The sequence below is a fragment of the Herpailurus yagouaroundi genome, unplaced genomic scaffold (assembly GCF_014898765.1).
Source record: "Herpailurus yagouaroundi ecotype Mexico unplaced genomic scaffold, PumYag 191, whole genome shotgun sequence".
Lineage (NCBI taxonomy): Eukaryota > Metazoa > Chordata > Mammalia > Carnivora > Felidae > Herpailurus > Herpailurus yagouaroundi.
The window spans coordinates 6,141,307-6,154,075 of record NW_024412422.1 but is presented as its reverse complement, the minus strand read 5'-3'; the positions used below and the strand labels follow the sequence as shown (position 1 = coordinate 6,154,075).

The following is a 12,769-nucleotide window of genomic DNA, read 5'->3' as shown; positions in this document are numbered from 1 at the left end:
CGTTCAAAGCCCAAACTGGGAAGAAACAAGAGAGCATCTGAGGCTGTCCTATTTCAGGGCCATTTTGCACCCTGTTTTCCTCCTGGGTGCCAGCTCTCCCTCTGGACGTGCCCGAGGAGGAGCTGGCAGGGAGGGGAGCTGACAAAAGGGAGCTCCGAGAGGCTGCAGGGGTATGGGGGTACCCTGGCCTCTTCTCTCTCCCTGTGATGAGGGGCAGAAGCAGAAACACATTCACCCTTAGCTCGGCAGGCTGAACTTCAGCCTGCACAGTTCCGATAAGGATCAGATACGAGCCGGTGGCTACATTCTTCAAGGGTCTCATGACTGCCTGCACATCTCACCCATAATTAACGTCAAGCTCAACGAGAAGCACGGGGAAAATCTTGTGAAAGCGGTTTTATGAGTAGAGATTCGAAGACATTTATGATCTACTATTCCCTGCACGCAGCATATAATCCCCTCGAGCACTAAGCGTATAATCACCAGCTTCGTACAGCAAAAGTGCAGCCCTTTCGGCCCACGGGTCCTGTCCGCGAGCTACTCAAATAAGCTTACAAAGTTGCACCATACAACCTCTCAAGAATTCCTTCCTGACCTTTGCGCACCACAATCCTGCAACACCAGCACGCCCCCACCCCCAGCCTCCTCCTGCACTTCCCAAAAACTCAGTCTAGGCCACCCACCTACTCTGCAGCCAGAGTGTTGGTCTGCAAACTGGACGGTGATCATGCATCTTTGGCTCAAAACTCTGCAGTGCAAGCTCCGTGCAGTTCCACTGGGCTCTCTGAGCCTAGGATGCCACCTGCTCCCTCCTGCCCCAAGGCACTTCTGCGTGCTCCCACCGCCTCCCCCTCCCCCCCCCCTCCAGTCATCAGGAGAATTCCTCCTCCTGCTTTTGGGTCTCAGCTCCATCCTGAAGCCTGAGAAAGCCCCCAAGCCCTGGAAACTAGCACAACGCCTGACAGACACTGAGTGCTTGATAAGGAAGTGTGGAAGAAAGGAAGGAGAAAAGCAAGGTCTTCCATTATCTGGAACCTGGGGTTTTTTTCCTTGGGAAAGCAAACATGCAAATGACTGCCCATTATTGGCCTCAAAGCAGCCCAAAGACCAAGAAGAATAAGGGCAAAGAGGAAACAAGAGAGAGAAAATGCACAGCATCTGTATTCTGATATCTGAGCCTTGTCCCTTCCAGGCCCTTCTTTGATACGCAGCTGTGTGTGTGACCCAGAAAGGAAAGGAGGGAGGCCTGAGGTCTCCGGTCTGGGGCTGGAGGGGGCAGGGGGAGCAAAGGGCAGGAACACACTCTTCCAGAAACAAATCAATTTCACCCTAGGACCTTAGCTCCGTGGCGACCATGATGGGGAAAATGGGGCTGTGTGCCATGGAAAAATTGCTTGGGCTTGTCTGTTTAATGTTTTTGGCCAGGGAAAGGTGGGTCACCTCTAGAGAGCAATCAAGTCACGCAGAGGGGGTAAACAGGTTCTAAAGAAGCAGCAATGTTGAGGGAGACAGTGGCTCAGAGGGAAGGGAAATCAGAGAAACAAAGAGTGAGAGAAAACCGAAGGCCAGGGGCCCTTTGGAGAAAAAAAGAGAGAAGGATGGAAAGAAGGTCGAGGGAAACAAGCTGGAGGCAGGAAAAGGCCAGAGGACCCTGGGGATGTTGGTGGAAATGCAGTACAGGTAGAAGTGATGGCAGTCGCAGGGCGGGGGCGGGGGTGATGGCATGACGATGACAGTAACGCGAACAGTAACACTTACCGTGTATGGAATCCAAGCCAGGCCCTGCGCTTTGCCCGTATCGCCTCATGCAATCCTACCAACGACCCATGGGTGAAAATGCTCATCATGTTTATCCTCATACCGAGAAAACTAAGCTCCGAACCGCGAGATGCCATACTCAAAATCGTACAGCTAATAGGGGGCTGACCCAGAATGTAGCAGAACCCGGGTTCGTCTGATTCCGGACTCCATTCTGCTGCAGCACTCATCCTAACACACTTTGTAATGTACTTGCTTATTACGATTATAATGTGTCATCTGTCTCCCCCCCCCGTAGCATGTAAACCCCTTGAGGACAGACACGAAGCGTGCACTGTCAGAGATCGGAACAGTGCCTGACATATTGCAGGCATTCAATACGTTTTGAATGGATTTATGAATGCTTTTTTTGGTTTCAGGCCACATCTGATATGACAAGAGAAGATTAAGGCATTATGGCTTTGGGGTCCCCTGAACCTGTTGAAAGAACAATTGGGTATTCTTCGGTTTCAGGCTCAGGCTGATCTAACACGCTCACAGATGGGAGGAAGGGGTAGTTTTTTTCCTAACTTGGAGGCTTCTTGGACACTGGGAAATAAAGAAACCCCCAACACCCAAGGAGGAAACTAAGATTAGCGTCCCAAGTCTAAAATAAAAGATGCTCGATCCTCTAAGAGAGAGACAGGCCAAGATTATACACTTTGCCAGGCTTCCCGCTCTCCATAGGATTCCACGACTTTCTCAATACGACCTGTATTCCTTCAATCATTTAACAAACACGCATTGAGTCACCACTACCCACCAGAATGTAAGATATCTGACTTCACCACCGTGAAGGACCCCAGTCCTCTGGCTGAGAGCTGGGGCCACCAAGGCCAATAAATACGGTGTGACGCTTAAGTCTAAAAGTCTGGTGAGAAAGGCACTAGCTTCTTCCCTAACTTGGGACAACATTTTTGGTTAAAGTGAAGGGCAGGGAATGGTGGAACCACACAGCTCCTGAGATCATTAGAAGTTTCTAAGGAATGATGATCGTCTCTGAGAGAATATTTAAAAGAACTGGTCGAGGATGGCTCACTGCTTCCCCCTGGTGGAGAGCGGTAGCAAGCACATCAAGCAGCTTCCTGGATCTTTCCTCCACCTGGGCAATCTGAGCCGGGAGCAAGGCTCAGATTTGATACACCCATTCAAAGGGTGACTAGCAGGGTGCCTGCCCTAGGGAAGTTCACAGTCACATGAGGGAGTAAGGAGAGGAGACTGACAATCGCCGTAAGACACGGTCAGCTGGTGACAGAAGTATTCATTCATTCACCCATTCAACAAAGTGCAGAGGCTTTGAGGCAGGAGTCAGGTCTGAGGAGGGATTAACTGGGAGAACAAAGAGAAAGGGGATTCCAGGTAGTGGTGCCTGTGCCAAGGTGTGAAATCCGTGCATGACCTGGGAAACACTAAGTAACCAGTAGACTTGTCCAATACATTTAAGGCTTGAGGGGGAAATGGGAATGGTGGGGCTCCAAACAGAAGCCAAGTCCGGAGCTACTTTGCAAACCGTGCAAAAGACCATGCACTTTAAGCCACTGGTGATCTGCATGGGTTTCAGGCAGCAATTCAGAAATATTTACTAAGTCCCTACAGATATTGACGTCTGGCCGGGAGTAAAATGGTTCGCAAGAAGAGGTACGATCCCTGTCCTGTGGAGGGGGAGACAGGCATCCCCGGACACCCTGGTTGAGCCTCCAACTTCAGCTCAGGTCATGATCTCACAGTTCCTGAGTTCAAGCCCCACATCGGGCTCGCTGCTGTCAGCCTGTCAGCACAGAGGCCACTGCTTGTGCTCTCTCAAAAGTAAACAAACATTTTTTTAATTAAAAACAAACCGGGGCACCTAGGTGGCTCAGTGGGTTAAGTGTCCAACTGCGGCTCGGGTCACGATCTCACGGTTCGTGGGTTCAAGCCCCGCGTTGGGCTCTGTGCTGACAGCTCGGAGTCTGGAACCGGCTTCGGATTCTGTGTCTCCCTCTCTCTCTGTCCCGCCCCTGCTCTGCTTCTCTCTCACAAATAAAATTACAAAAATTAGAAAATTCAAAAAACTCACTCCCCCCAAAAGGCTGAAATTTAAATTAAAATGTGACAAGCGTCCCTGCTGTGTACAGGAAGAGGAGAAATAAAGTATGACATTAAGGGAACTTGGAGTTGAGTGTGTCGACAAGACAGAGTGAGGGGTCCCCAGAGAAGACGAGATACAGCTTTCTTACTATCAGAGAAGCCAGGTTAGGACCCCGGCCATTTTGTGATCAACGCCTGACAGGCACCTCTTCGCACAAGCACTTTTCTTGCAGAACCCCCTGCAATACATAAAGATTGCAGAAAAACATACCTCAGTAGTTAATGACTTTAAGGGAACGAAAGAATGTACAAAACAAACAGCCACTACCAAGCTGCGACAGAGTCCAGCCGCTGCAGAGACAATAAATCAGTGGTAGAACTCCCAGTGCTGTTTCGAAAGTAAACACTGACCTAATGCCTACTCTTGTGTTGTTTTTGCAGGATTCCAGTCCCTGTGAGCACGCAGACATGGGACTCACTGGAGCCAGAGTACGGACGATGCCGACCCCGACCGGCCCCGTGACTTCCATCAACCAGGACCTGGACTCTGTCTTTCGCCCCAATTCTAGACCGAAATGTCCTTTGCCAAGCTCCTCCGTGAATACGCACGTGCCTGCGGCTCCAAACTCCCCCGGTTTTGTGGTTGGGAGAGGCGATGCTCCGAGGGCTCCCCTTACTTGTAACAAGTAATAAAGAGTTCTTTGGGTTGTATTCAATGTGACGCACCCCATGCGGTACTGAGTGGAGCTGCCCCTCATGCCAACCTGTGCGCTAAGCGCCACAGGGTTTGGGCAAACGCGCGGCACCTGGCCACTGCCGTCAAGGCCCCCAGTGGCCGTAAGGCCGGCATCAGAGGCAGAACCCGTAGACGGAATCCGAGCCGCCTGGGAAAGAGTTGGTGGAGGCATGGAGGGTGAAGGGGAACTGAACCGGCCACCCCAAAGCATGTCTCTTCGGCATAAGGGTTATTTTAGGCTGATCATCTTTTTTAATCATTAATGTTTTCTATTTATTTTTGAGACAGAGACAGAACACGAGGGGGGCGGGGAGAGAGAGAGAGAGGGAGACACAGAATCCGAAACAGGCTCCAGGCTCCGAGCTGTCAGCCCAGAGCCCGAGGCGGGGCTCGAACTCACAGACCGCAAGATCATGACCTGAGCCGAAGTTGGATGCTCAACCGACTGACCACCCAGGTGCCCCTATTATTATTATTTTAAAGAGAGAGAATCTTAAGTAGGTTCCACGCTCAGTGCAGAGCCCGACGCAGGGCGCGATCCTGCAACCCTGGGATCATGACCTGGGCCAAAATCACGAGTCAGATGCTCAACCAACTGAGCCATCCAGGCACCCCTCATTTCTGTGCATCTAGATCAAAACTGAAAAACAGCAGATTAGAGGCCCTCTCAAGGTTTCACCCAGCCCAGGATGTCACAAAGGCTGAGTGTTCAACCCACAGAGGGCAGCTCCACTTACAAGGGCTTCTCCAAACTCAGTAGCACAACTCTGTGAGAAGATGCAAACTGAACTCTGAAACGCAATTAAGAGCCTAACCTCAGTCCTCACTCTCCTGCATTGTAGGGGGCAAGGAGGAAGGACAGGGGAGGGGCATAAATTGAGACGAACTTTCTGGAAAGCTACGTGGCAGTGTTCACCAGACTATCTGGAGGCATTTTTGTTTGTCATGACCGGGACTGGGGGAAGAGAGGGTGTTCCTGGTATCTAGCAGGTAGAGGCGAGGGATGCTACCATATCCTTCAATGACAGGACAGCCCCCAACTCAGGGTCCCTTTGATTGTAGCTTGGATAAGGATCTGCTAGGAAGAAAGAATACAAAAGGGCATGCGTGGGGATCTGGGCCAATAACCTGTGTCATATATGTTCTCTTTCCTTCACTGCTGTATTCCAGCCCTGCTGGAACAGAATAGTCAGTAAATACTTGTTGAATGCTCCACGTTGAGTCCAGCAAAGGCATCTGTGAATAAGCACCTGCCTGACTGCCCCAGACTAAAGTTCTACAGTGACACCTTGTGGCCGAAACGGAAACAAGCAGGCAGACGGACCAATAACCCTTTGGCTGGTGTTTGCCCAGCTGACCCCTTAGGACTGCAAAGGCCCCAGAATTTGTGGGGAAATCATGAGGTTAGGGAGAAGCAGGAGGCCTCAAGAGGATGATATCTGATGTCCTGCTAATGAAGGCAAACAGGGGTCTGAGCAATTAATGGGAAAGATCAAAGAAAGAGGATGTTAAGAAAGAAAAAAACACGCCCAAAATTGAGTCATTCTACCAAGATAGCAAACCCGGACTTAATTAGTTTTAACCTCTCCTGAAACAATCTTCCCTTTTGTTTTGTTAAGAACTCTGTTGTCCCTCCCTCCTGCCTATAAAAACCTTCCATTTTGTACAACTTCTCTACTTGCTGGAAAGGATGCCGCCTGATTCGCAACTGATCTCCAGTTGAATTTTATTTCTTAACAATTTGGACCCCAAACGGATGAAACAAGTCACAGAAGTTATTTCATGAGGTGAAAAAAAAAAAAAAAACAGGTTTCAAAATGTGCATGGATAATCCTAATTCTATTGTTTAAAAATAGTTACGTGGGGCGCCTGGGTGGCTCAGTTGGTTAAGCGTCCAACTTCGGCTCGGGTCATGATCTCACGGCTCGTGAGTTGGAGCCCCGCATCGGGCTCTGTGCTGATAGCTCAGAGCCTGGATCCCGCTTCGTTTTCTGTGTCCCTCTCTCGCTGTGCCCCTCCCTCACTCATGCTCTGTCTCTCTTTCTCTCAAAAATAAATAAAGCATTAAAAAAAATTTTTTTAATAGTTATGTGGGGCACCTGGGTGGCTCAGTCGGTTGAGAGTCCAACTTCGGCTCAGATCATGATCTCGCGGATCATGAGTTCGAGCCCCACACCAGGCTCTGTGCTGACAGCTCAGAGCCTGGAGCCTGCTTCCGATTCTGTGTCTCCCCCTCTCTCTCTGCCCCTCCCATGCTCATGCTCTGTCTCTCTCTGTCTCTTAATAATAAATAAACATTAAAAATTTTTTTTAAATAGTTATGCACATACCCACTTGTCTGTAACGATTACACCAAAACACTTACCAAAATGACAACAGTAAGTTCCCTAGGGGGTAGAGCTTGGGCAGTCATTTTCTTTTGATCTATTTTCTGTTTTGTTTTACAATGAATGTATATGGTTTAGGTAAAAAATAATTATAATAAGATAAGAAGTTAGATGGATACAGACCCAAATACAAAGGCATTTAAGAATGTCTCTGGTAAAAAGACCCTGATCACCTATGCACACCCTGTATTTCCACATCTGGGCCCTTATTATCCAGATCCAAATGCTCTCTGACCTCAGCTCTTCCTTGAGCAAGAGCTTCCAAGAGTTGACCCCACCACTGCTCCTCTCTCCTCTGCTCATGAGTGGAATTTACCATCCAAAGCTGACTCCGTCTCATCCTGGCCTGCAGAGTGGGCACAGAAATCTGGAGGAACCGAGGCAGATGTGCTGGGGAGGGGTCTCCATCCCCAAGGCCCGCTCACCTGACATGTGGACGTTGCGGAGGCAGGAGAGGGAGGCATTGAGGCGGGCACACTCCTCCCGGTTGGCTCCGTATTTCTCCACGGTCTCACACACCTGCTCATCTGTCATCTCCAAGAGGTCCTCCAGACTCAGCTGGCCAGGGGTGATTTCCTGCAGGAGGGAAGTAAGGAGCTCTGTGAACGTGAAGGGACCTCAAGCACCCAGAGGGAAGGAAAGTGGGCTGAGCCTCCGTGCTGCCCTCTAGTGGTACCCAGCGGAACACCCGGCCCTGTGCGGAAGGTTGGGTCTCTGACTCCTGAGTCCAACAGGCCTCCGTTTGAGGTTTGAATCTCAGCTTTGCCACTCATTGCCTCGGGCAAGTCACTTACCCTCTCTGAACCTCACTTTACTCACCTGTACAATGGGTGTCTTAAGTGCTTGTACTTTGTAAGGTAGCGCCTATCTTTAGCACATAGCTAGCGCTCCATAGATGGTGATAGTTAATTATCTGTCCCCCTCGGTAGCTTCTTTATGGGCAGGGCTCCACTTTCCTTGTCTTTGGATGGCCCTCTGTGTCTCCTGTTCAGCTTGGCTTGTCCCCAGTGCAGGGCAAACTTGGAGCAGAGCAAACTGGATAGCCCAAGTCTCTTGGTGGCTGTCCTCCCCAGCCACCCATTCGAGATTCCAGACTGGGGCTTTAGGAGCCCTAAGGGGCAGTAATCTGGAACACTGTGGGTATGTGCTGGAAATGAAACTGGACTGGTGACTGAGCCCCCCAGGGCATGGGTCTATATTCTAAGACAAAATGGTAAGGCTGGGGTATAGCACGGGGCGGGGACAGGGACACCTCTGGAGAGATCAGCTGGGAACAGAACCAGTAGGATTGCCAGCTATAAATGTCTTGGGCAGGTGTCCCTTCCCACACCCCCTTTCCCAAAATGATGTGTCCCTGGACACCATAATATAGATAGATATACCTTTAAATTTGTCAAACTTCAATACTTATGCATCTTCATGCATTTATGCATATTTATGCATTGACATCTATACATGTGTATCAAATGGAGAGCCTTCGTTTTATAGCAGTTAATGGTATGCAATGTTTTTACATATATTATTATTTAAATAAGAATTTTAAATACCTAAAGACGGAGACTCTAGGACAACATTGTGGATTACTTCTGCCCTCTTGTGGCCATACCTGTGTATTACAACAAAATCGGACACCTACCCCGCCCCCCCCTCCCCCCCCCCCCCCCCATCCCCAAGGCACACACATAAACTGGCAGCCAGAAGGGGGAAAACCGCATTAGTAAAAAAAAAATCCACCCCCCCCCCAACAAAACAGAGGCAGGGCAAAAGCCACGAAGCCCAATCAGTGCCCTTCCAGCTCACTAGGTCAGGGAGCAGGAGAGAACGGTAATTGGGGTTTCTCATATAGGGACGCGGTGCACATAAACCCCGCCTTAAGAAAAGTGATAGTCCAGGATCTGAAGGTACAAAATGAGTCATATTTAGAAGAACTCATTCACAACATTAAAGAATTCTCCTCTTTGCTGCAGGACTCACTTGTGCACTGTAACCCCATAATTTACCCCCCAAATATCCAATTTTCACTGAAAAGTTGGGGCCACAGGAAAAAAATCACAGAAATAATAATGACGTCAAAAATGGACAAAGCCTTAACAACCCAGACTAAAAGGAAAGACGCACGTGTGTTTGATAAAAGAATAATAATAAATGAAAATGAAGTGGATGGAGCACTGTTTTAAGTGCTTTTCCTGGATTTTCCTTTGTCACAAAGACCACATAAAGTAAGTACTTTTTTTTTTTTAATTTTTTCAACGTTTTTTATTTATTTTTGGGACAGAGAGAGACAGAGCATGAACAGGGGAGGGGCAGAGAGAGAGGGAGACACAGAATCGGAAACAGGCTCCAGGCTCCGAGCCATCAGCCCAGAGCCCGACGCGGGGCTCAAACTCACGGACCACAAGATCGTGACCTGGCTGAAGTCGGACGCTCAACCGACTGCGCCACCCAGGCGCCCCCAAAAGTAAGTACTTTTATCATCACCATTAGTCTGTAATTAGGGTCCTAAAATTCAGAGAGGTTAGTCCACTTGCCCAGGGTCACACAGGAAGAAAGGAATTCAGGGAGTTGCCTGGGACCCTTTTCCATACTGCTGGTTCCTCCTCAGAAAGGGGACCTGGGTGGGGGAGGGGGGGACTCACACAGGAGCTGCAGTCAGAGGGCCGGAAGCCCAGCTCCCTCCCTATCCCCCCGGTTAGTGGCCTTGGACCCAGGACGGGAACAGACTACTGTAGGAGCCAGAGCTGGGGCACCTGCAGGCCAGGTAAATGTACATGAGCAAAACTGCTAACTAGCGGGGACCTGTAAGATCCACGGGACAGCAGAATTCAGCTCATTGCCACCAGACGGGGATTTAGGTTGGTGTGTTCAGCAATTCGGATGTTTTCAGGAGAAGTCAGAGATCTGGGTTTTTTAATGCAAACTCTTTAGCTGTTAAATATTAGCTCAAAAAAAAAATTTTGAGAATGCTGTATCAGACAAACAAAAAATGTCTGTGTATCGCATACAGCTTAGGGGCCACCAGTTTTCAACCCCTGGACGAGAACACTGTTTCTGTATTGATCCCACCTGATAAATACATGGTCCCAAAAGCCTCCCAAAAGTGAACTGGCGCGTGCAAGGAAGATGTACTGTCTGGGGGTGCCTGGGGGGGGGGGGGGAGTCAGTCAGTTAAGCGCCTGACTCTTGGTTTCGCTGGCGTCATGATCTCGCGGCTTCATGGGTTCAAGCCCCGCCTCCGGCTCTGAGGACAGCACAGAGCCTGCTTAAGATTCTCCTTCTCTCCCTCTCTCACCCACCGCCCCCATTCGTGCTTTGTCTCTCTCAAAATAAATAAATAAACTTAAAATAAAATAAGATGTTCTGCCTGTGGTTATATGTGACCTTTCATTTTAAGAATATTCACATGAGGGGCGCCTGGGTGGGGCAGTCGGTTAAGCGTCCGACGTCAGCCAGGTCACGATGTCGCGGTCCGTGAGTTCGAGCCCCGCGTCGGGCTCTGGGCTGATGGCTCAGAGCCTGGAGCCTGTTTCCGATTCTGTGTCTCCCTGTCTCTCTGCCCCTCCCCCGTTCATGCTCTGTCTCTCTCTGTCCCAAAAATAAATAATAAAACGTTGGAAAAAAAAAAAAAGAGTATTCACATGAAACCTCCATCCTGGGAATGAAATAACATAGAATCAAACACCATCTAGCGCGCATGCGTGAAATGGGGGGCAAGGATGGGGCAATGTGCGGGTCCTCTGTCTAGCTCAGGATCCGGTGGGTTCAGGCGAGCTGTCACAGAGGTCAAGGTCTGGAAAAAACAAAGGCCGTTTCAAGCAAAAAGTGTGCACTGAGAGAAATGGCATTTGGTCCTGCGGGGGGTGGGAGGAGGGCTCTTTTTATTCATGTTTATTCATTTTTGAGAGGGGGAGGGGCAGAGAGAGGAGGACAGAGGATCCGAAGCCAGCTCTGAGCTGACAGCAGTCAGCTTCCCAAACTTCCCAAGTTAGAAGCTTAACTGACTGAGCCACCCAGGGGCCCCCAGCACCCTCGCTCCTACCCAGCTCAGAGAGTCCCAGGCCAGAGGAAGAGGGAGAGAAATCACAGTGCCTCCCACATGCTCCAGAGTCCTCCCAAGCTTCCAGACCCATCCACCCACTAGCAAGGGAAGCCGCTTCATCTCTGAGCCTCAGATTCCAGATCCGCACGATGGGGATAACGGTCCCCACCTCAAAAGGTCATTGTGAGGGTCTGAACAGCCTCAACAGTTGAGGCCCTGGGTGTAAAACCCTTAGGACAATGCCTGGCCCCATGTGTTCAACGAATGTAAGTGGGTTTCACTGGGACGGGCTGGACTGGCTACTGGAAACAGCCGTGACCTGGGATCCAAGAGGGTAGGACAAAATCTCACCATCCTCGAGATTTTCAGGACGTGGTCCACTCCTATTACTATCAAAGTTTTCAACAATAATAACAAGCTGATACTTGCTGAATGCTACTAGGTGCCAGAGAGTGAATGTAACATTTTAGATGGATCATCTCATTTTGTCATACGAGCTACTTCAGAAGAGGAGACCATCATTACCCCACTTAACAGATGAGAAAAGTAAGGCCCTCAGTCTGGGGTGCCCAATATGGTGGCCACTGGCCACACTAATGACACACGCACTAATCACAATTCAAGTGTTCAAGAGCAAACACGTGGCCGTGGCTACCGTATCGGACAGCACAGGTACAAAACATTTCCACCATAGCAGAAGGTTCTTCTGGGCAGCACCGGTCTAAGAGGTAACGTGATTTGGCCACGGTGACTGAGCTAATGAGTAGCAGGGCTGGAAGAGGACCCAGTTGAACGGAGAACCACATTCTTAACCATCTGGACAGCATCGAAGATCCTCTGTGCCTTCACCCAACACATATTTATGGAGGGCCTATCGTGTGCCAGGCACAGGCAAAAACCATCTCTCCAAGGGACCAGCATCAGCCGGTAAGGGGCAGGGGACAGGGGACGGTCTCTAGTCACCTCTAGGACTTCCTTGCGCACATCGACGATCCGGAACCAGTGCCGGAGCTGGGGGAAGCCATCCAGCTCGGCGTTGCGTTCCTGCAGGGCCACCTTCTTCTTGCAGGACAGCTGTCGGCTGAAGTATTTCACCAGCTTGCTCTGGGGAGACACAGAGGAGAACAGAGGACACATCTCAGAGACACCACCATAGGAGAACAAGCAAGAATCTTCCCATTGCCTTCACCCTGCCCGAAAACCATCCAACTCCCATTCTATTTTTTTTAGTTTATTTACTTTGACAGACAGAGAAAGAGAGCAAGCAGGGGGGAGGGCAGAAAAAGAGAGACAGAGACAGAGACAGAGAGAATCCCAAGCAGGCTCCACCCTGTCAGCACATAGTCCTACGTGGGGCTCGAACTCCCCAACAGCGAGATCATGACCTGAGTCGAAATCAAGAGTCAGTTGCTTGACCCACTGAGCCACCCACGCACTGCTCCCCTGCAACTCCTATTTTAAAGACTGGTGTCACAGCAGTGAGGAGGGACACACACTGGTAGCACTTTATTGAGGGGAGCCTTTTGGCTGCAATCTTCCACATTTCCACTGCACAAATCCTTGGACCCAACAATTCCACTTCTGAGAACTCACCTAGAGATGCCATCCTGTGCAAAGTGGCTGTAAAAAGAATATTTCTTACGGTTCTACTTGCAATGGGAAAAGATGGAAAACACCCTGGGTCCATCAGCAGGAGATTCATAAATGCAGGTATATGCACACAAGGAAACTATGCAGCTATAAAAT

General features: G+C 49.8%; 1 protein-coding gene across 3 annotated transcripts in view; it reads right to left on the bottom strand.

Annotated features, from left to right (window-relative positions):
- Positions 1-12,769, bottom strand: part of KSR2 (kinase suppressor of ras 2) — a 436,616-nt gene that overhangs the window by 331,288 nt on the left and 92,559 nt on the right. For all 3 annotated transcript variants that reach the window (XM_040443767.1, XM_040443769.1, XM_040443768.1), the window contains exons 2-3: positions 11,987-12,127; positions 7,413-7,563 (exon numbers count right to left, since the gene is read on the bottom strand). In XM_040443767.1, the coding sequence (XP_040299701.1) occupies positions 7,413-7,563; positions 11,987-12,127 (292 nt within the window). The remainder of the gene's footprint in view (positions 1-7,412; positions 7,564-11,986; positions 12,128-12,769) is intronic.